The 26,137-nt window shown below is 34.7% G+C and overlaps 1 protein-coding gene across 1 annotated transcript in view; it reads left to right on the forward strand.

The window, feature by feature from the left end:
* Positions 1-26,137, forward strand: part of LOC136033194 (rhophilin-2-B-like) — a 140,510-nt gene that overhangs the window by 109,054 nt on the left and 5,319 nt on the right. The window contains exons 6-9 of the mRNA XM_065713905.1: positions 6,077-6,286; positions 15,097-15,186; positions 16,545-16,728; positions 22,771-22,968. Coding sequence (XP_065569977.1) covers positions 6,077-6,286; positions 15,097-15,186; positions 16,545-16,728; positions 22,771-22,968 — 682 coding nt within the window. The remainder of the gene's footprint in view (positions 1-6,076; positions 6,287-15,096; positions 15,187-16,544; positions 16,729-22,770; positions 22,969-26,137) is intronic.

Raw genomic sequence — 26,137 nt, forward strand, 5'->3', positions numbered from 1 at the left:
TCTCCTAACTGAATGTCAGAGACAGCGGTTTCAATTTCTGGAAATTAGGGGGAGGGCCAAGATAAATTTTTCAGAATCTAGGTGGGGAGGGGAGACAATTTTGTTGCCTTTCCGGTTTTTTCAATGACAGTACCAAAAAAACCATTATCCGTGAAAATGCCGAAAAAGTTATCTTAAGAAGTCTACTGGGGACACGAAAATACTCAGGGATTCCAACGCTCCCCCCTCCAAAATGATGCCACTGGTGAGAGGCAATAAAATCCTGGCAAAATTGTTGAGATGTTTTGGAATTGGTGGGAAAATCAGAAAATTGAATTCTTGTTTCTCCTGGAGATCTGTTTTAGGGAATCCTCTACTCTCTGCGCATGATTATGTGAGTAAAAGTAGGTTGAAAATTGCTACTCTTGTATGAAGGAGAATTTTACTTATATAGATTTCAAAATTCCAAAGGATATCATAATTCCGAGCTCGTTGTTCTCTGTGTTTTATCAGTGTCTTAAGTGTTATAAACAACTCTTTGGTACGTTTTTTAAGTTTAATTTACCCCCCTCCCACCGAACAAAAATACTGGCCTTTGCACCTTCTCCTGATCTTTTAGGACCTTTAGTTCGATTCGATCCGCCGCGGAAAAAACAAACAAAAACATTGGAAACTTGTAGAAATGTTTTTATTGGGAGAGAGGAGCCTGAAAAAACTTGCGAACGGGAGGAGGCTAAGGCTTGAAACAGAACATTAAAAAATTCGTGATAAAGACTATTTTTGTGTGTAACGTAATTACTCTTGGGGATGAAATTTTAAGGTTAATAAATTTACAATTTCTTTTTCCTTGACGGGAAAGTTAAATTTCTTTTCTGATGCGAGTTGTAACCGTGGCTTGTGATTGATTGATCGATCAATCATATTTAGCTTGACGAATTTTGTTGATCATTTTCTAAACGCAGTACAATTGTCCTGATTTACAGATAAGTTTTAGAGAATTTGCTTTTTAATAACTTTCTGACATCTTTCAATATAATAATAGGTTCGACTTCTGGGGATTGCCCTAGAATATATCTTGGGGTGGCTGAACCCTTTGAAAAACAACCTTTTGCCAAATTTTTCTTTCTGTTTTAAGTATATAATTACATGCTTTTGAGTATGTGATGGCTAAAACGATCTTTCCGATTCTTAGACCCCCCCCCCCTACCGACCAGTCTGCTAGAGCCTCCACAAATCATACACTTTTCTAAGATTCCCCCCATCATTGTCTAAATTTAAGCCATTTTATAAAATTCACCAGTTTCTTTGCATTCTCAAACATCTTTGCGCTTGTTATTTATATAAACCATTTAATTTTTTTTATTCTTATTGTTTTAAATCCTTGTTGGTATTTGAAACGAAAGGTGAGTGATTCAGAGCAAGTAATTTATGGTTATGGCTACAACGGTTTACTTAGTTGTTTTTTTTTTTTTTTGTTTTTTTTTTTATCCCATCCGATTTTGCGGTTTTTGCTTTAGGAAGTTGTTTCAACAGCTTTAGTCACGAAGTAAACTCGGATTGTCTTTTTTTTTTAGTTTTTGGTATTTATTTAGTATTATCATTTTTTTTTTACCTAAGGCCAGTGTACTGACATGAAAGCAGGGAATTACTTAATAACTTCAAAAAGAATTTTCGCATACCGATCACGGAGCGGAGAGTACGTGTACACGTATCGCAGGCACCAATCTCCCGACTCTCTCCCTTCGGCCTGGAGTGTAATGCATGGTTCGAATCAAATCACCTCATGCTTTCCATGTTTTTGCCCCAGATGTGTTAAAACAACTAGTTCGGTGAATTATTGTTTTAGATCTTCAAAACAGAACCATTTACCTTGTTTAGGAATTAATAAGAATTCCTTACCTAATGGAGCTGGGGAATATCATCATTTTTCTACTCATTTGCGCTTCTTTGATGTGTTTTTTTTACCCCTTCCCCAGAGGGAGAAATTATGCGTAGATCCTCACGTTTCTTAGATATCACTTCCTTGCACTGACGCCCATAAGGGGAAAGGAGTTAGAGGAATTTGCTCCCCTTGATTTTTGATCTCCTCCTAGATTTTGGAATATACCTTTTTCTGTATTTCTTTTGTTGTCATTTGAAAAGATCGAAAAGAAAAACCAAATTGCTTCCCTGTATTTAAAATAATTCGTAAAATACTTATTATCTCCCCCTTAAAATTCTTGAATAGGAGCCACTGCTTCCATACATGACAAATGGACAACAAAGGGCAACATTTTGGCCCCGTATAGTTAGATTTCATCAGTCTTTGCTAATAAAGGAAAAGAAAAAATGGAAACAAATCTTTAGGCTTAACCCTATAAGAACCTCTAGTTTTAAAAATGATTTTCAATCCCTGATTTCAGTAAATCTTTAAATTCTAAAATGCATAGCCGAAATGGCACAACGGAGAAACTAAATTTTCGTTCTGAATAATTTACTGTGATTTTGGATAAATCCATTCATAAATGAATTCTTTAAATCACTCTCTTTGGCACAGGGTATGGGTTAAAGAGCTTGCATGTTAATGACAATGTGATACTTATTTAAATTCAAAATTAAAAATTCAAGTCCCTTTCTTCCTAATTCTCAGGCTAAAGGAAGGGAGTGTCTGTTTGTGAAATTGTCTGTATATGGAGCTAATAGTAACATAACACTTAATACATACAGTTAAAGAGAAAGAAAAAATAGAGGAATGACAGAGTACAGTGTTGACAGATCTGAAACAGATGACGATTTCCTTATTAGTGACACTTAAGGACTGTCTTTATATTTAAGGACACTAACGGACTGGAAACAAAAAAACGGACTGGAAAGAGAACTTCGTTCTCTTTTGTTTGAATGAATTTATATTCTCACTTCATTCTTTTTGTCAGTCCTGGTTGAACTTCGTTGAAGTAAGGATGCTAGGGCTGTTTTTAAAAAAAGTTTTTAAAAAACATTATTTAGTTTTAATTCTCACAATTTAATGTAAGTTTATTTACATATCCATATTTTCTCTCTTGTTCTCGTATTGTGCTGAAGACGGCCCTTGGAAATAGGGCCGAAATATTCACAGAACTGATTTCCCCTGTCTTGAAAAGATTTTCCCTATTGTTTCTACTTTGTATTTGTTTGTTACTTTCTTTAACAGATAACATTAATGACAATGTGATACTTATTTAAATTCCAACATTTTAAATTCAAGCCTGTTTTCAATACATCGTAAATACATGTGACAGTTCTGAAACAAATGACAATTTCCTTATTAATGACACTTAAGCACTGTCTTTATATTTAAGGACACTTACGGACTGGAAAGAAACGACTTTCTTTAATGGATAACATTAATGACAATATGATACTTATTTAAATTCCAACATTTTAAATTACAGCCTGTTTTCAATATATCTATATATATAAAAATAAGTTGTCTGTGTGTGGATCTGTGGATGGATCAGGTGACGTCATGTTTGTTCGCATATGACGTCTGAATTATTTCACACTAATACAAAAGAAGAAAAAAACTAAAAAAGGTAAAAACTACAAAAAAAAACTAAAAAGAAAAAAAAACTAAAAAAGCTAAAAAACTAAAAAAAAACTAAAAAAAGGTAAAAATCTAATAACTAAAAAAAAACTGAAAAAAATAAAAAAAGGCAAAAACTACAAAAAAAAATAAAAACTAATAAAAAAACTAAAAAAGCTAAAAAACTAAAAAAACTAAAAAAAAACTAAAAAAAGGTAAAAAACTAAAAAAAACTAAAAACTAAAAAAGAAAAAAACTAAAAAAAAGGAAAAAACTGAAAAATAAAAGAGAAAAAGAAAACTAAAAAAATATGAATAAATATATATAAAAATAAGTTGTTTGTGGGTTATGTCTGTCTGTCTGTCTGTCGAGTGACGTCGTGTTTGTCCGCATATGACGTCTGAATTATTTCACATTAATACAAAAGAAGAAAAAAAACTAAAAAAGGTAAAACTACAAAAAAAACTAAAAAGAAAAAAACTAAAAAAACTAAAAAAAGGTAAAAAACTAAAAACTAAAAAAACTGAAAAAACTAAAAAAAGGCAAAAAGTAAAAAAAAACTAAAAACTAATAAAAAAACTAAAAAAGCTAAAAAACTAAAAAAACTAAAAAAACTAAAAAAAGGTAAAAAACAAAAAAAAACTAAAAACTAAAAAAGAAAAAACTAAAAACTAAAAAAAAGGAAAAAACTGAAAAATAAGAGAAAAAGAAAACTAAAAAAATATTAATAAATATAAAAAATATAAATATAAATATAATATAAATTAGCAATCAACAAAGCACCGAGACACAAATGACGACCGGGACACAGGGAGTATAAATGACGACCAGGACATGAGTAAAAAAAAAAACTAAAAAAACTAAAAAAATGGTAAAAACTACAAAAAAACTAAAAACTAATAAAAAAACTAAAAAATCTAAAAATCTAAATAAACTAAAAAAGAAAAAAAAGAAAAAAGGAAAAAAATAAAGGAGAAAAACAAAACTAAAAAACGAATGTATATACAGACCGGGACACCGGGATACAAATGACGACCGGGACACAGGGAATATAAATGACGACCGGGACACAGGGACACAACTACAATGGGGACGCCGGGGGGCACAGGGGGATATAAATGACGACCGGGACACCGGGACACAAGGAATATAAATGACGCCCGGGACACTCAAAGAGAAATCACAGACTGGAACACCGGGACACAAATGACGACCGGGACACAGGGAATATAAATGACGACCGGGACACAGGGACATAACTACAAAGGGGACGCCGGGGTGCACAGGGGGATATATAAATGACGATGGCGACTCAGGGAATGGTCGATTAGCAATCACCATCAACAAAGCTCAAGGGCAATCATTAGAATCATGAGGTATAGATCTGAATACGGATTGTTTTCCCATGGACCATTATATGTTGCATGTTCAAGAGTCGGTAAACCTGACAATCTATTTATATGCACAGACAATGGGACAGCAAAGAATGTTGTATATTCGCAAGTTTTACGTAGTTAAAAACATATATATATATATATATATATATATATATATATATATATATATATATATATATATATATATATATATATATATATATATATATATATATATATATATATATATATATATATATCTATATTCACAGGTGGGACATAGGGACACAACTACAATGGCGCGTAACTAATATGGCGCGTAGCGACTTACGCGCGCGGGGGGGCTTGGGGGGGGGCGCGAAGCGCCCCCACCAACTAGGTGTTGGGGTGGCGCGAAGCGCCACCCCAACAGCTAGTTGTAAATAAATGTGACAGTTCGGAAACAAATGACGATTTCCTTAACAATGATACTTAAGGACTTTATATTTAAGGACACTTACGGACTGGAGAGTAAGTAATGACTTTCTTTAATGGATAATATTAATGATAATATGATATTTATTTAATTCCAATATTTTAAATTCAAGTCCGTTTTTAATACATTGGAAATACATGTCAAATTTCTGAAACAAAGGACGATTTTTTTTTTATTAATGATACTTAAGGCCTTACTTTATATTTAAGGACCCTTACGGACTGGAAAGTAATTACTTTCTTTAATCGATAATATTAATGACAATATGATACTTATTTAAATTTCAGTATTTTAAATTCAAGTCCGTTTTTAATACATTGGAAATACATGTCAAATTTCTGAAACAAAGGACGATTTTTTTTTATTAATGATACTTAAGGCCTTACTTTATATTTAAGGACGCTTACGGACTGGAAAGTAATTACTTTCTTTAATCGATAATATTAATGACAATATGATACTTATTTAAATTTCAATATTTTAAATTCAAGTCCGTTTTTAATACATTAGAAATATATGTCACATTTCTGAAACAAATGACGATTTCCTTAATAATGATACTTAAGGACTTACTTTATATTTAAGGACACTTAGTAAAAGATAAGGACTAGAAAGAAATGACTCTTTCCTACACAATATTAATGAAAATTTGATACTTATTTAAATTCCAACATTTTAAATTCAATTCCATTTTTTTATTCTCAGGCTCAAGCAAGGGAGTGTCTGTTTGAGAAATTGTCCCTATATGGAGCTAACAACAATGCAAATACACCTGATAGATCTAGAAAAAGAGAAAGAAGAAACAGAGGAATGACGGAATACAGTGTTGACAGATCGGAAACAAATGACGATTTCCTGAATAATGACGAGGATGATTTTGTTGCCTCATTTGAAAGTGCCCAAGAAGCTGCTGAGGTAAGCCTTTTTTTTTTTTTTTAATCACGAATGTGTCGCGGTATTATGTATCGTGTGATACACGACAGCATCACGAAATGTATTTCATAGTGTTGTTTTCTAGTCAAATCAGACACTTTATAGAGAAATTCATTTTAAGGTAATTAAAATTAAACTTATTTATAAAATAGTAAACAATTGGAAGTTCGTTAAAGTCGTCATATGTCTTCGAAGGGGGGGGGGGGGCAAGTTTGGAAGTTCCCCTTTCTATCCCGTTTACCTTTCTATTTCAGCCTTATCTAAAGACGAAACCAAAACTTTAATTATGGGGATAATGTAGTATACTAAACATAGAGTAACGAGACCTCTTTGTAATGTTTCTATTTTTATTACAGCTTATTATTATCTCTCTTGAATTTAGCCAGATAATAGAGAGCGTTTTTTTTTTAATATTCTTTCATAACACCTTTCTCTTCTTCTTGAAATCAGAATCTTACATTTTTCCTATCAAAAACTTGGCAGTCGTAGCAGAAACGAAAGTGTATTCACAATAGACAGATGCAATTCCAGTTTATTATACTAGCTGATTCACCTGTTTATTGAGTGAGCTAAAAGTACACAGCTCATATTTCAATTACACCTCAAAAGAAACAACTAAAGATACTGCAAGTTGATTCAAAGTGCCAAGACAGTGAAGATAAAATATGATTGTACTGATCAAGGACGTATCCGGGGGGGGGGGGCTGAGCCCCATTGTAAAAACATAGCAAAACCGTATAACAACAACTTGTTGATGTGTTTTCAACAGTTTTTTTTGTATAACCTGTCCCCTTCCCCCCACGAAAAATACTCCTCCACCAGTAAAAAATCCTAGATGCGGCCCTGGTACTGATTAATAAGTAAGTTAAGCAACTATGTGCGTCCTGGGGCGAATACACAATTAAAAGTTGTTTTTTTTTTTGGGGGGGGGGGTAGTATAAAAATGGGTTTCCTCATTGCAATATTTGAGCCATCCGACCCTGTAATTAGTATAATTTTTATCTTCTGGGTGGGCATCTGCCCCCTAAAACCATACTCTGAACCCATGTGCAGCTAAGCAGCGGCGTGGCGAGTGTAGTAGTGGTGGGTCCCCAATTGAAAATAGTCATGGGTGAAAAATCAGCAGAAAAAAGTTACAAATACCAAAAATTCAAAATGTTTTGATTTGGATGTCCTTGGTAATTTTAAAAATGACTTGGAAAATATATAGTGCTGCTATCTTTGGAAATTGGTGTCAATTTACGAAAATATTGGGGTGGGGGCAAAATGTATTTTTCAAAAATCAGGGTAGGGGCAAATTTGTCGTTTTTTCAACTTTTTCCAACTAAAACAACGAAAAAGGCATTTTTTGAAAGAAAATTTCCACAGAACCATATTTTCAAAATATAAGGAAGTGCAAAAGGTCTGGGGGCACGTGCCGCCTCCCCTCCTCTAATTGACGCCACTTTCTCTGAAAATAAACTAATATTTTACTACCTTTGTTCGCTTGTAATTACTTCGCTATACGATAGATTCGAAGGACCTGGGAACTTAATTGAAAACAAAGTATTATTCATTTGATTAATATACAACAATCAAGTATAAATTGAAAATAATTAAATTTATAAACTGAATTTTAAGTGTTTATTTTTGGGGCACTAGGCCCCCTATTATTGAGTGCGCTAACCCATAAATCATGTTTAAATACACGTGAATTCCGGTAAAAACTTCTTTAATTTTTTTTTTAAACTATCAATTGTATGCCCTTACTATTTATGGAATAAACACACAGACAATAAGCACAATAAAAGAATCTTGGGTACCGCCAGGGAAGGGCTAGTGGGTGATGCCCCACTACTCCTAGAAATTAAGAAGGCATTTAACAAATGGGGAAGGTGAGAATTCTCCCATTCAGATTCTCAAAACAAAGCTCATGGTCAAGACCGTATCCAGGACGGGGAGGGGGGAGGAATGGAGTTAAATTTTCTGAGGACACTTTCGATGGGTGTACATAGGAATGTTCATTTAGGTACAAAAAAGCTAACACACTACTGATATTTCTAATACACTTTAAAAACAATCTGAAAACTACATTTAAAATGCGAATTAAAGTGAATTATATAAAATGTAGTCAAGGCCGTGTAGGAGGTTAAGGGATTTTACCCTACCCTTCAATGTATGTTCGACTCCTGAAAACGTAACAAAATGCAGACAAATAGGTTTTTGATGCATTTTTATGTAAATACCCCCCTGCTCCAAACAAAAATCTAGGATACGATTTTGAATGTAGTTAGTTTCATCAAATTTTGGATGACTTATTTTTTCAATAGCGACATTATAAAAGGTGTCAGTTCTCTTTCATAGATCTAAAAACTAATAATGGTGATGGTGATTTAAAGTGCCAACGACAGTCGAAATGAAGTCTTGATTTTTAAGTGGTTGACCGGGAATTGCACAACCATATACGTGTTTAAAAATTAGGAAACATTGTGAACTCAGTTTTTAAGCAAAAAATTTTCATGTGAAGCTATGCAGTGTTTAGAAGTTATGCTGGCTTCAAATACAAAAGAAGATGCATGGCTGAAAAATCAGCGAAAAATGAGCTAAAAATATTTGAGTCGAATCAGGTTAAAAAGGTTTAGCTTTAGTTTAAAGGCTTGGTCATCTTTGGGAGAATCAGTAGATTGGTAATATTTGAAATTTTACAGAAAAAAAGGGTTTTCAAGAATAACTAATTTAACGAAAATAATTAACAATTAGAATTTGTTTCTGTCTAGTTTAATATCGCTCTTTACCTTTCTGGAAAACTTCTTTTTCGGAAAGTTCCTTTCAATTAGTAAGAAACAGCAATCTGGAATATACATATAATGACAATGTAACGATCACGATAGTTAATGGAAAGAACCTCTATCAGCAATTTTATTTACGGAAGCTGATCTTGAAGGATTTCCAAATAGAAACCCTGTTTGAACTCATTTCCTTGTTTCAAAAGAAACCTCAAAATTTCATAAAAATCTTATTATCATACCTTGACGTGAACTTTCAAGGAAATATTAAAGTGAATTAATGTTCGATTTTATATGTAATTATTGTAACACCTGTAGTGTCTGGTATTTAATACGCAATTCTAAGTGACAAGGTCACCAAGCTTTAAAAAATAGTAGATAGTTTAGATATTTTATTCATGGTTTAAGAAGAAAGTTTGACAACACTTTTTTTCTGTAATCAAGGCCATTTACAGGATTTGTTCAGGGGTCGGGGGTATTGTTTTTTTTTGGGGGGGGGGAGTACCCAAAAACTTTGTCGGAAAACGTTTCCAGGGGGTGGGGATTAACTAGAAAGTCAGTGGCATAAACAAGACTAAACTATAAATCAGCACTTCTGTTGTCGAATCAAATAGTTCGTGTTAACGAATTGTAAGTAAGGAGCAACATGGCTCAACGGTAACTGAAACTCTAAAAAACGGAATTTTGATAAAAGTAAATATGCCAAAATAAACGGCTTATTTTGCCGAATATTTGTCTGAGAAAATTTGCCTGATTTTCGAAAAAAGGGTGAAACACTCCCTAAAAGCCAAAGGATCTTAATGGAAATCACACCATCAAATTCAGTGTATCATAAAACCCTACTGTAGAGGTTTTCAGCTCTTATCAGTAAAAATGTGGAATTTTGTATTCTTTTTTTGTCAGATGAAAGGTCATGGATGCGTGCTTATTTGCTTTTTTCCAGGGGTGATTGTATCGAACCAGTGGTCCTAGAATATCGGAACAGGATTCATTTGAACAAAAATTAAACGTTATAGTCCCTCTTTTAAGTAAAGCAAAGATTGGAGGGTAACTAGCCCTCCTCCACTGCCCCTTTTTCCCCAAAACTGCCTGACTAAAATTTTATGAACCATTTTGCTCAGCATAGTTGAATAAGTCCCAACACTATGCCCTTGGATATAATATGATCAGGGGGGTTCAAACCTAGAACCCTCTTCACTCCTACATGCGGCCTAGGGTTTTGCTCTTGTGTTGGTTCGGTTTTTCAAAACTTGAAAATATGCTTAATTCAAATTTAGTTTTGAGTTCATTGGATTAGATTAAAACAAGCTAGTTTAATCAACTGCCATTTTTTTGTAGAATGGGACGATTAATGCCTGTTCAAAAGTTTCTTCGAACATAAACAGCAAATAACCAAGCGACATGCTCGAAGTGGATGATTTTTGTGGCGTTTTTTTTTTTTTTTTTTTTGCATTAATTCTTATTTTAGGGAAGTTTCTAATCAACTTTTTAGGTTGGGAGTCATTCAAATGGTTTAACATCAAAATCAAAAAAGTGGAGTCAACGTAATTTTAGAAAGGAGATTCAGGCTTGTCCCCTTCCCTCGCTTCTCCTAATTCCAAGAACTTCACGATCTTGCCTATAATTTTAGGGTTGCCAATCGGGGCGGGGGCAATTGTGTCCCCTAGACTTAGCCAATAATACGGTTATTTTCATTAAAAATTGTCTTTTTTGGTATTTTCATTGGAAAGAATCGAAAAATAACAAAATTATCTCCTAGATTTGAAAAATACACCATGCTCCACCCCCCCCCCCCCCCCCCCAAACAAACAAATATTATCGTGAAATGACACCCGTGCATAATATCCGATGTTTTTCATAGAATTCACTTGCATGTTGCCTTTTTACGTAATTAGTTCTCTTAGAATAGTAGCAAATCTCAATATGACTTCCCACATTTATGGATGGCGTGGGGGGGGGGGGGTTAATCGATTTGGCTTCTAAACATACTCAATAGATAATTGTATCAATCTCAATGGGTTATTGTCTATCAATCGTCGGAAAGAATTCATCCATATAACCGAGTGTCACGGAAGTAGTTTTCAAGTAAATTATATATTTGTAGCATTTATTGCATGTTTTTATTTCTGATTGACAAAAACCGTTAAACCTAAACGTCAACACATTATAAGGTTTATTATTTTTGACGTTCAAAGGTTGATTGTTTTCTACAATTTGTCTTTAACACAGTATGCATACTCATGTATAAGGAATCTTAAACAATTCTTTTGTTTCCACCACATAATTGGAAAATCACGACCCAGGGGTCCCGACACTACGCCACCTGATGTACATCTTAAAGCACCACATATTCGCACCAGGTGTGAAAAGCTTCTCCCACATATGGTGCCGCAATTTTTTAAACGATAACCCCTTGACAGGCACGTACGCAGGAATTTTTTTCGGGGGGGGGCAAAACCTTCGAAACAGCAGATATAAAGTAGGACTTTTTTATTTAGTAATGCAAAAAGCAGGTATATCGGAAAATGCAGATTAACTTTAATCTGTAGTATCGTAGCGGATGGGGGGGGGGGAAGAAGACTGAAGCCTCAAAAGTATTGGATATTGTGGGGGGTAGTTCTTTTATTGCAAAAACGTAGATTTTAATGAAAAATGATAGTTTCCAAAATTGATCCATTAAAAGCTGTACTTTATCCTAAAAGGGGGGGGGGATAAACGCCCTAATATCAAGGATAATTCTATTTTGCTGTGGAAAGCAAACTCTCTTTACAAAAAAAAAAAATAACAGCACAATTGCTAATTACTTCAAAGAGGGTAAAAAGTTAGACAGAAAATGGGTTAATAATTGGGCAGTGACTTGACCGGATAATGGCATGCTGTAAAATCCCCCAAAAAATGCTTCACACATGTATCTAGATTCTTAATAAATGTCCAACTTTTGCCAGAAATCCCAAGAAACCATGGGGAAATTAAACATTTCACGAAGTTTCGGGGGGGGGGCCGGGCCCGAAGGTTTTAACACAGGAGGTTTTGAAATCGATCATTCTTTAAATAGATGGTATCTGTCTCCCCAGAAATAAGAAACAATACGAAGAAACTTACAATGAACTTACCACGAACTTACGATGAACTTACCAAATTACGTCATAGAGGCAAACCAGTGAAGTAAAAGCATCTTTGAAATCGACAATCAGCTCCTTTTTGGCTTAAACCCCTTCAAAAAGTGAGGTTCTGCCTTATTACGGACCTTTTTTGTTGATGTTTTCCCTTATTTTAGAATTTTGAATTCAGGCTATTTCGGCAGTTGACTTATTCTAGAATATGATTTATCATAGAAAATAATAGTAAATCAGATTTGAATGTTTTATTTTTAAACTGTTACTGTTAAACCCTAAGGTAATATCTTATATTTTCACACTTCTAAGATAGCACCCAGAAACGTTCCGAGGTGATCTCAAAGAGAGAATAAGCAGGGCCTCTCAAAACAGCTTTGAGAAATAATGGTTCTCAACTCTTTGTTTTATACCAACAACATACCTAGCGGTCAGTTTAATGGAGTCAGAGACCTGGTTAAATTTAAAACAATTTTTTTTGGTAATACCTGAGAAATCCTAGGTAGTATTGTAAACTTTTGAATGCAATTCTAGGTACTAAAAATGCTATGTATTTAAATGTAATTGAGGTCAAGATGTCTTTGTAGAACACTGGGTTCTAGGATTCTAAGTAGAACGCTAAGGTTTGTAGAATTTATGATGTTTGTCTTCTGTAAAGAAAAGTAGGATATTGGGTTTATTACCAAAAAGGTAAAATATGTCAAAGGGCCAAAGTTCTAGCAAAATATAGACAAACATGTTTCTCAAGGTCAAGTTCTAAAGACCTTAAGAACCATTCATAAGTGGATGGATATTCAGTTTCTATTCGTGAATGAAACAAGATCATTTCCTGAATGGAACAGGATCATTTCCTGAATGGAACAGGATCATTTCCTGAATGGAACAGGATCAGTCCCTGAATGGTATATTCAGTTCCTCTTTAGACTTAATTGAGTCAAGTTCTGTTGTACCTCCTCCAACGAGAACCCTAAGCTCTGAACGATTCGGTTACTTGCTTGCCAATACTAGATACTTATTAAAGTAAACTCACGACATCACCAAAAGGTTTACAGTAAATAGTTGTCAACTGCTTTTGTGGCACTACTCAGACCACTCATAGACACGGAACAAATTACTCATCATCATTACCATCATTTTATATATAAATTATCACAAATAACTGGCCAGAGCCCAGAAAAAGACAGGGTAAAAATCAAGAAAAACGAAAAAGAAACAACAAAAATAAAAGCATATTTTGACAACCACAAGTAAGGGACAAACAGAAATAACTGAAGATGGGAAGACTTCTGGCATTCAGTAGAAAACTCACGAATGCGCTCCTCAATAAACCCAACCGGGTTTACCAGTTGATACTTTCTTTGCAGAAAAGGGTCACTTGTCCAAGTTGGAAGTTCTATTAAATCCTTCGCCAATTTAAAATAAGAATCAATTAAAATAAAGCAGTTTAAATTTGCTTTCTCTTGAAAATACCAAACAGGAGCAAGGGTAAGTAAGTGAGGAATTGTTAGGCTTTTATATAATTGAGAACAGTGATTGAAGGTAGTTTCAAATTGATTTGAACCTACTTTATTTTAGTGCCGAAAACGTTTATGTGTTTGAATATCATTTTATGTTCAAAATGAGCTGTAAAAAGGGTGAGTAGTAAACATAATGCTAACGATGTTATAAACGTAACTAGGGAGAGGCTCGCCATCCTGCAACCTTCCTCCCCGAAATCCCAAATGTTCGCTAATGTAGGGCACTTTTTATGTAAGTTATAAAATAAAAAGTGTTTTTGTCATTAGAATCTCCAGAAGTGTCCATGTCAGAAGGAGATAGCTATTTTTTGTGCGCTATATTTATTATTTAATAATTTCTTATTTAAATGATTCATTGTAAAGTTAAAATAATATTTTTTCAAATAACTATTAATTTGACTGACTTATTTGACAAAATAAATTAGAAGCTGCTTGAGCATTAAACCACGAAATATTCGTATATTCGTAATGCGGCAATTCGTAGTTGTTGCGACAAAAGTTCAGCTGGGGTAGTTTGTTTTTTAAACAGATTGATGACTTAATATAGGTTTTGTTTATGCAATTAAAAATGAACCACAAATTCACTTTGAATGCCAAAACCGCAAAATATTATGTTTCTAATTTTAATTTTCTTAAAGGAGTTAACGAACTTAAATATAGTATGTGCTTTCTCGTATTAATATCTCCAGAACCTTGCCCATAACCCAGCAATAAAATTATTTTTTTAAGTTAGACTAAGGCCTATGACTTTTATGTTCAGAAAATGGTATGTGAACATGGGTATACGCATTAGACGATGAAAAAAAGAAATAAACAAAGAGAAACAAATGTTTAGATGGACCAAATCATGTTGAGTCACACCTTTTGGCCTAATTTGATGACTGTTCAACCCATCACTTAAATCAGTTGATAACCAACAACAATTGTCAGCTATTTTTCCAACAGCTCAACTTACATTTTGTTGCAGGTTGTGGTCAGAAACGCCAAAAATTATTTGTCAGATCTTTTTGTCTAAAGTTTTTGGTGAGGTCTCTCTCTAGTAGACTAATATAGCTTCTGGGAGGAGGGTGGCTCCCACTTTTTTTTCTTTTGTGAAGGTTAGAATATACTTTTATCGTTTATTTCACACTAAACGTATCTGCAACTAGACTTTTAAGCTGTCACATTGTGCCTTGTCTATTAAAGGAGGCATATGAGTCCACAAAATCAAGCCCAGAATTTAATTCTTACCAAATTCTGGTTGTTGTGCTGATGATCTGATCTTAAATGGAAAAAATATACATCTTTTAGTGAAAATTGTCATATTATCTGGTCTTTTTTCGGTGTTGGTTAATTTTAATAATACTTTGGTAATAATTTGGTAATAATTTGGCCATAAATTTGGTAATTTTTTACAGGTATCCGACAGTTATGACAGAGTGAGTCAAGCTTTTGACGTGGATTTAATTAAAGAATATGTCCCTGCGCCTTGGCTGACCCTTGTTCGGGTAAGTTCTTTATTCGCTACATTCAGGTGCCACTACGACCACTGCTGCTGCAAGCTTTCTTCAGCCTGAAAGTTTGGCAAACTGATAAATCAGGTCGCTTTAGCAATTTAACATTTGTTTAATGCGAATTAAATGTAATATTTCAATTAGTAATTTAATAATTAAAAACTGCAAGAGCCATTGACTATAGAGCGTTGCTAAGCAAAATTTGAAATTTCAAAACAAGTCTGATTACAAGCTATCTTTTCGATTTCAAGTAAAAACCGTAATTGGATTCAACGAAAGTCACTCTAAAAAAAGACCGATTTTACGGTTAGAGGAATTTCTAATTAATTCGATGATAAGACGGACCAGATTAGTATACGAATAAGAAAAGAATTCACAGATAGTTCAAAAAAAGCACAAATGAAACTACTGGACATTTTGATGAAAAATATCTTTTGTTATTAGCCCAATTTGAACTAAAATAGAAAACGAGAAAATGTACAATTAATGTTTTATGTTTCGTGGTTTCACTGGGAAGTGGTGAATAACTACAAAAAATAACTAGGCGGAAGTGTCCCCCTCCACCCATACATGACACCCCTTTATGCAAGTACTTCCAAACTCCCTCGTTAAGAAAGAAACGTTAAAAGGCATTACTTAGGTTGAATTCCAATCAAACAAATTAATTTTATTCGGTCATTTAGTTAATTCAATAAAAGTCTTAAGAATGTATTCAAGTATTAAGTTAAACATAGAAATTCAAATACAAAGTCAAACATAGTTTCCTCTCAAAGAGTCGGGAGCAACCCTTTAGATTTGTAATTTAGTTCTTTGCGTAAGCGAAAGTTTATTAATCAGTACATAGTCAACTGTATAGCATTAGTATTAGGGGTTGGGTTAAGCCCAGGCATGGGAAAAGTTCCAAAGCTGCCAGTAGCAGAATATGACAGAATTCCAAAAGCTGCTGACACTTTAGCAATATAACTTGCGTTTTGACAGTATTTCTTTAAGCCAAAAATATTTTTATATGTAAAAATGGTATTTTCAGACAAAATCTACCAACAACTTTCACAGGGCATGAAAACTGCCAAGTAGCATTGGCACTATGCTACCCCACCTTTGCACTTCAGGTTAAGCCTTTTATCTCAATAGCTATATTTGGTCAGAAACTTGCAAAGAAGAGGAGTTTCGGGCCCATGCCCCTCCCCTCCAGAATATTTAGATGTTTATAATTGGTCCTTTATTTTATGTAATATGGTTGTTTTTCACTTTTGTTTTATTTTTTTTTTGTTTTATACTTTTGTTTTAAAAAGTATTTCTTCTGCTAAAAAGTGTTCCTTTGTAAATTATAAAAGACCTACATTTTATATTAGGTCAAAAGTGAACACTACCGCGCCCTTGCCCACAGTCAAACTGGAAAAACCCTTCTTCTATATAAAGGTGAACTGGGACCACTGGTGAAAGAAACATTGGGCTATATGTATGCAGGAAGTCCAACTGAATTCACAACGGTTGATATCCGAATACCAAAGAATTTTGAGGAAAAAAGAATTTTAGGTAAGTTGTGCTATTGGTTAATTAACAAGTATTTCTAATCCTCGTTGCAAGAGACAAAAGGTCAAAGGAGGAAGGGACAACGAAAAGGCAAAAGAGTAAAATGAGAACCACTTAATGAACATTCCTAGGAACAAAGAATTTCTGAAAAAAAAGAACTAAACAAGACCAAATTTAAAAATAAAAAAACTAAAAATACTTGAGAGTCACTGAAAGGTGGTATGCTGGCCCAGGTCACTTGTAGGCTTTTTTTTAATGAAAACCTTTTTATTTATGGATACATGTTTTAGCTTTGAGTATCACATCACCGGTCTTTTCTAATTATTTTTCTTATCCTGATAAAAGAAATTGAATCTTACTGTCGTGATTTTCCTCTTCATTAAAAACAGAAAACAGTAATTAATAATAAAATTAATCCATATTTTCATAAAGTATAAGCTCTCTTCATTTCCATGGCTATAAACGACACAACAGTACTATTATAAACCTCATATTCTGACAACTAGTTCACCGAGTAGGAATTCCGAGGGTTGGAGGCCTTGTGCCATGACGAATCCTTAGGGGGAGCTAGGGGTTTTGAACCCGAATCCTCCGAAATATTTGTCTGACTCGTTAAAACGTAATAACACATTTAAGATTCCTTTTTGAAGTTTTTTTGTACCCCCCCCCCCCCAAAAAAAAAAAAAAAACTACCTCTCCTGAATAGCAATCCCAAATACGCCCTTGCCCTAACACATAAATGTTCTCAAAGGTAAACCTGGGTCTTGACAGGAGACGGATTTCGCTTTGATTGGTAAATTTCTTTTCGCTCAATAAAAGGAGTCTTAATGTTGGCAAATATTTGGTTCGTTTTTGGGGGGGGATAAAAGTTGAAAAAAGTACCTGATTTTGGTCGGTAATTTTATGCCTGAAATAAAAGCTTCTTAATGTATTGGTAAAAATATAATATTAAAAAAACTGGGTTCTGACAGAAGTCAAATTTTGTATTGACAGGATAATTTTGTTTTGACAGGCAGATTCCACATTTTTCGAAAAAAATAGTTATAAAAATTAAAAATTTTAAAAATATTTACGAAAACTACCATATTTTACCGAACAAGATTTAAATTGAACGTTTTCGCTTGATGGTTTTAGGGTATTAAAAAGTAGAGTTGTGACAAAGAGTCAAACTTTAGCGTGAAGAGCGAGGTGATGAAGAGGGGACAACTCCTTTACTATACGGAATAATTTCTGTTCGTTTTAAGTTTTAATGTCGCTCCTTACTGACCCAGAAGACGGTTGCAGTTCGAGGGTATCATAAATGCCACTCCTTCCATTTCAACGAGTCAAAATTTACCGTAGCTTTTAAATCTATTAATATACGAGGTATCAAAATAGTCTCTAAAATATATTCTCTGGTACACAGTGAAGGTCCGGTTTTTTACTCTTGTCGTAAATGCAGAATAGATGGAATGTGGAAGTACGACTTTGGTGAATTTAAAAGTGGATAATCGTCCTTTGGCAGGTGTATCTGGTCGGTTGGAAGGTCACAACGCTGTTTTTTTCTTTGAGCGTTATGACCATCGTATCAGAGGTGGAGTTGATTAAAACATATCTTCTGGAGGAAGTAATAGATTTTTACCTGATTAGATACCATATAAAATAGAAAATAGAATGTGGCAGCCAGGGCCTTATCCAGGATTTATGTCCGGGGGAGGTTTATTTTCGGGGGAGGGGACGTTTACAAGAAAACTTAAAATAGAGTATCAAAATTGTCAGAGAAATATTTGGGAGGGAGGGTCAAAGCCTCCAGCCCCCCCGGATGCGGCTTTGGTGGAAGCAGTTAAACAGCTACCAAGTACCCCGTGGTGCTTTTGGGGGAATATATGTTTCAGTTTTCAAATTAGAGATGCAGCATAATTTTTTTCCAGATCTAGAGGGATTATAACCCCCATTCCCCAATTAGCGCACCCTGTAGTCATCTAACAAAGATATTCAGAAATAAGTAGTATGTCCCTATCAGTGGAATAGGACCAACACAAAACTCTAAAATTCTTAGGGGAACGAATATGCATGAAAAGAAGCACGAAAGCAAAGAAGAAAAAAAAGCAAAAAAAAAGCAAAAAAAACAAAAAGAAGCAAAAAAAAGCAAAGAAGAAAAAATATATCATATGCTGCTTGCAAGTGTTGCGATTATCACTGTTATAGCTTAGTTAATTGACGAAACATGAAATAATGAACGATTCAGAATTAAAATCTGATCCGAAAAATATATGTAACTCGATTTACTATTTTGGTCATTGTCCCTGTTTCACTGATGGGACGATATGTGGTAGTATAACTAGCAATCAAAGGGTAGGTTATAGTGTGTTAATTCGCCTTCTGGTACTGTTTTTTCGACCTCCCTCATTCTGTTCTACCCGCAAATAATTGAGAAACTGTGATCTCAAACGGCGTTTTCTTATCATCTAACCCAGCTGCAAAGGAAAAAACTTGGGATTCATCCTTCCCTAAGGGTTGGGCCATAGGTGTTGAGCCGGGCTTCACCAGGGGGGCTAAACTTGGTACAAGTTTTTCTTCCACTACAAATCAGACCAGAATTCTAGTTCTTATGGAGGGATGAGTCACACCTAAGCAGAGCCGTTCCTAGGGTTGGTGCTACCCAGGACAAGATTAATTACAGCACCCCCTCCCCAATTATAAGCCAGTTGCAACAACTCAAATATAAGCAAATATAATATGAGCTAATATAAGTGGACAGAGTGAAAAAATTGAATCAAAGTGGGCAGTTCCCAAGCTGCGGTAACCCCAAGCAACGGTGTCTGGTGCAACTGCCCTGATCCCCCCTGGAAACTGTAATGCAACTAGAATATGCTCGAGAGGGATCATAGCCCCTGTACTCTTAGCGTCTGGGAGGTCCTGCTATTTAGTATGTATGTTTTATTTTTATTTTTGTGGAACACAAATAAAGGTATAACCAAAACAAAGCCCTGGTCTTCTGCTTATCGCTGCATTGTTCATTAAGTCTTTTTCAAAACAATATTTAGATAAAACATCAATGGAATTTTAAATATACACAACTCTGATTCTTGGCGAGGAAGGGGAGGCTAAATAATTTTCCTAAGAAATAGGGGAAAACATTAAAAGATACATTTTCAGGCCACGATTTTCATCTGGGAAGAAGACCCTCCGCCCCCTGTATTCGTGTATGAGGGAAACGCTCTAGAAAAAAAATACAAATAACAGTTTGTATTAAAACCGAATCCAGCATAAAAGGCTGTATCTAGAGGGGGGATTGAGCGTGACAAAAATGAATATCAACAAATTTAATGCATTTTTTAAGTTTTTGTACCCCTCCCCCCAAAAAAAAAAATGCCCCCCCCCCCATGAACAAAAAATCCTGTTTAAGGCCTTGCCAACATGAAGGTTTTTTTTGTTCTAAATATAAAAGGTTAAATTCTTGTTTTCAAAGATGCGTCCGTTGCAAACCAGCTCAAACCAAGTGGATTACACTCAAATTCAAAGCGATTGGTTGGTGTCTCCGCCGGGGATAAACGCAAAATAAATATGGACCCATGCAATCCAATTATTGTTTATCCCTTTCCGTTATCATTGGAAATAGGGGGATATTTTAAGTACCTTTCTAGTGAAGGATGAGTTTTGTTTGATTACAAGAATGCCACTTCCGATGATTAAAATTTTTTATGTATTGGGGTACGTTGTTCGAAAAACTAATCTGTATTCATAGATGACCGTTTGTGACAGGCACGTAAGCAATATTTTTAATGGAGGACACTGAAAAAGTATTAAATATGTAAATTATTATAAAAATGTAGGATACTAAGGAAGAAATAATAAAACAAATTTTTACGGGGTTACGGGGTCCTTACTTTAGTGAACAAAGAGCTATGGGTGAGTCACTTTCACTGTAAACTTTGAGTTTATCGTCTGAGAACTATGTACAATAGTCTAAAATACGTAGAGGCAAAACGAGTAACAGACAGGGTTGCCACCCGATGAAAAAAATCACTAGATTTTAGTATTTTTTGTTAATAATTTTCTTCGACAATCTAGTGATTTTGGTACTGATTTAGTGGTTTATTTTCTTTAGGCAATATAACAAATCACTAGAAATAGTTTTAAATCACTAGGGGTGCAACCCCTAGTTTCGAGTATAGTTTCTAGTAGGGGTGCAACCATACGTAAAAACACACATAGAAAAACCCACCGTATTAAATTACCTTGAAACCCATCACATAAATGTTCTATTACTGACGGTCGCATAAAATCCGGTGAGATTAGTCGCCCAATAAAAAAAACCAAAAATGTCACGAATCTACAGACCAGCACCTTCAAAAACCATCTCCTCCCTCAGCTGCTAAAATCACCACAAAAGTTAACAGGGGTCCTATAAAAGCAGCCCTACGTCCGAGTTGAGTGTGCCAACTCACGAAAACGCAGGGGATGATTATTTTTTATGTATTTTTTAAATGTAAATACCAAAAAGGTATTTTCTGCCCGTCTGTACTAACAGATGGGGGTTTTCAGGTTTTCAAGTCTGTTGCAACATTCTCCCAACAGATGGGTCTTCATCAGTGGCGGTTTTAGAGGGGACAAAGGGTGTTACATGCCGCGGGCGCAGAAATTTTAGGGGCACAAAATTTCAAATAAATTATCTAACGCTTATAACCATTTTGCAGTTCTTATATATATATATTTTTTTTAATAAAACAAAGTAGAGGGTACAGTTGGCATCAAGGGAAAGCAAATTGAATCCAGAATTTTCGTTTTTCCTATATCTTCATCACCATTACTTGAAAATAAAAGTATTTAGACTGAATTTAATTGAGTTTTTCTTTTTAGGATTAATTGTGTAATACGGAGGTAAAGGGGTCTTTGCAAATGTAAGAGTCGCCTGTCAAATATTATTAGCAACTGCAGTGTTGGTAGCCAGAAATGAGCAGTTGTTTAGGAAACTTACATAGATATCAACGTACCTCAGATCGACTATGGGCCAGGAGCGAATAAATGATTTAGCGTTAATAAGCATAGAACGCGAAGAATTAGAAGCAATCATTTGGGTTGAGGCAATTAATAATTTTGCCAGGGCTAAAATAAAAAAAAGCCAGATTTAAGTAAACGCAAAATTTAGTTAATAAATGAACGTCTTGTTAATAAATGAAATTTTTGTTAAAATATGGCATGAAAATTTTCGAGGCATGGTGGGGTTAATCAAGATATTGTCCCAGGATAAGAGAGGACAGAACGACAGCTGGTCATCATGGATAAACTCCTTAGGGGGGCCACTCCAAATGGAGGTGCAGCGGCTAATAAAGCTATTCTTCAATTACTCACTGTCTATAGGTAATCTGACTGAACCGTATTTTGGCGTGTTTGTCCCATTCTCCCGGTCTCAACGACATTTTAAAACATTTAGTCATGAAAAGTCTCTGAAGCACGCAAAGAAAGTCTAAGATTGCAAAGGATGTGGTACGAGCTGTGGCACCGCAAAAATAAAAATAATCCCTTCATTTTTAAAGCACTGTATCGTTTTCCTTGAAACCCAGTGAAGATTTCGTGTTATTTTTAGCCGTTTAACCGCAAAATGGTTCGTGTTTTATATGTGTTTATTTCCCTTTGGGGGGGGGAAGGTTGAGCTTGGACTCAGAAACACCCTTACTGGGTTAGGTATTGAAGGGATATTAACCAAAAAGTTTTAAACTAATACTATGATTCTTTTTTAAAGCACTAGCATATTTGCGGAAAGCCTCAGATACACAAGAGGAAATCCAAAGATTGCAGAGAATGTGGCACGAGCTGTGGCACCATGAAAAACAATAATCTTTCATTTTTAAACCATTATATCGTTTTCTTTGAAAGTCAATGAAGATTTTAAGTTATTATTAGCCCTTTAACTGCAAAACGAATTTTATTTTAATATTTGTTTATTTTTCTTCGGGGGGGGGGGGGGCTGCGCTAGGACTCAGAAACATCCTTTCCTGGGTAAGGTCTAGAAGGGATATTAATCAAACAATTTAAGAACTAAAATCAAGATTCTTTTTACAGCACTAGCACATTTGCGAAAAGCCTCGGAAACACACGAGGAAAGCCAAAGATTACAGCGGATGTGCCGCGAGCTGAAGAGGCGAGAACAACTTGCTTTGATCCTTCGGAATGTTTACCTTGAAGCTATGGACACTTTAGCGGATGCCCAAGAAGTAGCAGAACCTTTAGATATTGACCTAGACCCACCATCAATTATGCGTAAGGGCTATATTATTTGAATTTTAAATTTATTTGCTCCTATTAAATTTCTTGTAGCCAAATTTAGGACGGTGTCAATAATACTATTAATTAAATAGTTTTGTTAATAAGACCCTCCTCTCCCTCGTGCTTTATGTTCATGGTTGAGGAAATGTAAATGTACTGTAATTTAAATCCTTGATTTATGTCAAAAGAGGGATGGCTTTTATCAAGTTCATCCCTAATCATCTAAGACCAAAGTTATATTACTTCTTCAGCATAGCAAGTGAGTTAGGCCAGAATTCTGGCCGTATTTTGCGACCGAACTATGGATCACATAATAAATTATAAGTTCATATATTTTTTGCCTATTTTCTGAATTTTGCATTTGATCAAGTCCTATTTTGTGATCAGATCTTGAATCCAGAGTTTTATCCGTTTTTTTGGGGGGGGAGGGGGGTACAAAAACACTTTAAAAAATGCGTCAAAAGTATTTATATTTATTCTTGTTACGCTTTTATGAGTCAAAAACAGATTTTGGGGGAGGAGGGAGGTTGTTTGATCCCTCTGACCCCCTGGATACGGCCTTGCTTGAATCCCACAATTTTTTACACTTTCCGTGTATTTTTCAGCTGTTTTTACGTTGTTTTTTTTTTTTTTTTTAGCTGCGTCAACCTAAAAAAATTCATAATACTCAGTTGCTCTGTTTAGTTAAAATTAATACAGCATAAAATATCTCAAGTTTTTGAGTCCCCTTATTATGTTTCCAAAAATGAGGCCGGGATCCTACCACTGCAATGGTAGTCGAATTTTATAATAAAGAAGCTAAAGTTCTGGACGAGTGGCTATATATTTGCTGAGGGGTTAAAGTTTTATATCTTTGAAAGTAGTTGAATTGGAAGAATAAAACTTTCAGAGCGAAATCAAAGCCTAAACTAAGACCTAAAAAGGGATTGTAAAATCCTTTTTGCCTGAAGGTGTCAGCTCCCTCCGTATTTCTAAGACTTTGGACCTGTCTTACCTCCGGAAAAATTGTCCTTTTCTTTAGTTTTGGTTTGAGTCTTCTTTTCTTTGACTTCATTTCTTCTTTCTTTATTTCTTTCTATCTTCACTATTTCATTCAATCTTCAAGTCTTCTTGTTTAAATTTAAGACACGTCTTTATAATTTGCTTAAAATCCATATCATAATTTTTAGCAAGGAGGTATTTTTAAGCTCCATTACATTCAAATTTTGCAGAAAGGTAACACTAGGGAATTAAAGCTCTTCTGAAAGAAAAATGCTAATAAAATAAAAGTAAATGTCAACATAATAAATAAAGATGTTAAGAAAATAAATAAAATCCCTTTTTTGCGTTCTTTTTCATGGAATAGTAGCTATTGTCGAACATATACTACTACTACTACTAAAAAAAACTCACTGCATTACCAAGCCGCCTGAGGCCAACACAACTTCGGAGGCTTTCCTTCTATCCCAATCTTTTCAAAGCCTCCCTCTTTAGACCGTTCCGAAAAGTTCAAACTTCTATTAAATTCTTCCTTGCGATCTTTTCCCACCCCGTTCGGGGGCAACCCGCTTTTCCTTTAGCCCTTGATGATCGGCCAAAAGACTATATTTGGCAATCTGTCATCCTTCGTTTGTAGAATGTGTCTTAGCCATTTCAACCTTTTTCTCATTATAGCCCTAGAAAGCATGATTGAACCATATTTTTTTGTACTGCTCATTATTTGAAATACGGTTAGTCATTCGGCAATCAAAAGAATCTGTATACCGTTTCTCTGGAAAATATCTAAAAAATCCTCCTCCGCCTCTGGAGTGCCCAAGTTTCAGAACCATACGTGATCACTGTCATCGTTGTATCTTCCAATATTCTAATCCTGGTTTGCGCAGTTTTCTTCTTTCTATTTGATTTCATGCTCTCCCATACCCTTTGCCATGTTTTTTAGAGTGAAGTCCGTTAAAATGATTTGTATATATAGGGATGGGACGCAACCCTGCTAACTCCTATCTCATTGCAAAACCAGCTGCTAACCTCATTTCCTACATTAACAGCATTAATGTTATTGTCATACATAGCACTAATCGCTGTAATGTATTTATCTTGTATACCATATATGTATATGGTATGTATCTGTATACGGTATGTATATGGTATATATGTATATATATATGTATCTGGTATATACCATATATGTACCATATATGTATAGGACCTTCAGTAAAGCTCTTCTACAGATTGAACGCTTACTCGTGGTCTATAAAACTGAGGATTAAAGGGATCTAAGGACTTAGGCATTCCTCATTATTAATATAAGGGTGAAAACTTGGACGTCACATGCTTTTCTCTTTCTAAAGTTTGAAACAAAAGGGTTTTTGGCCAGAAAGGTTAATACCAAGAACTGGGATTAGATAAACAATATTTCTGATTTTACAGGGGCAGATACAGAATTAATGTTTGGGCTGGGCCCCTTCGAGGGTTGCACTCCTGACCTCCTGAGGTGCCCCTAAAACATCCCTGGATCCACCTGTGCTGGTGTTTTAGCAGTAATAAACGGAGAAGAATACTGTATAAAATAAAGGTAGTCTTCTGGGTCTGAAACCAAAAAAATGATTTTCAGATGCGTTCCTAGTTAAACTTGCTTGGGTCTGTCATGACATAAATATCTAGGTAATGCTTAAAAGTTGCTGTAAAGCATCCAGTTCTTGAGTCTAGAAATCTGTGTCTAGGCTTTTATATTCTACCAATTAGGTTGCCTCTTTTACAATATATACGTCATTGGTGCTTTAAGTGTGGTTTTCACATATATGCCTTGCTGAACTTCCATACTTTAGTAAGAGTATGGGTGGAAATGCTTGTCCAGGCATGGATTGCTGCTTCCAGCTCTGGTGAAGTTCCTGTCTTTGTGCTATCCAAAATTCCATAACGGGTTACTTTTCAATATAAAAGCTACAAATTCTTTGAAGTACGAAAGCTGTAACTCCATCTGATAAAGACCTAGGCCCAAATATATTTTTTTAATGAGTATGTTTTCCCGAGAAAAAGCAAGAAAAAGTGTCTAGTAATAGTAAGAAATTAGGAATACTTTCACAATTTTTTGAAATATATCTCAAATATGGCTGAGAATACCTCATCCCCCCTCCCAAAAAAAAAACATTATTTATAACAGCTATATGTAAAAACCATATATGAA

The sequence above is a fragment of the Artemia franciscana genome, chromosome 11 (assembly GCF_032884065.1).
Source record: "Artemia franciscana chromosome 11, ASM3288406v1, whole genome shotgun sequence".
Classification (NCBI taxonomy): Eukaryota; Metazoa; Arthropoda; class Branchiopoda; order Anostraca; family Artemiidae; genus Artemia; species Artemia franciscana.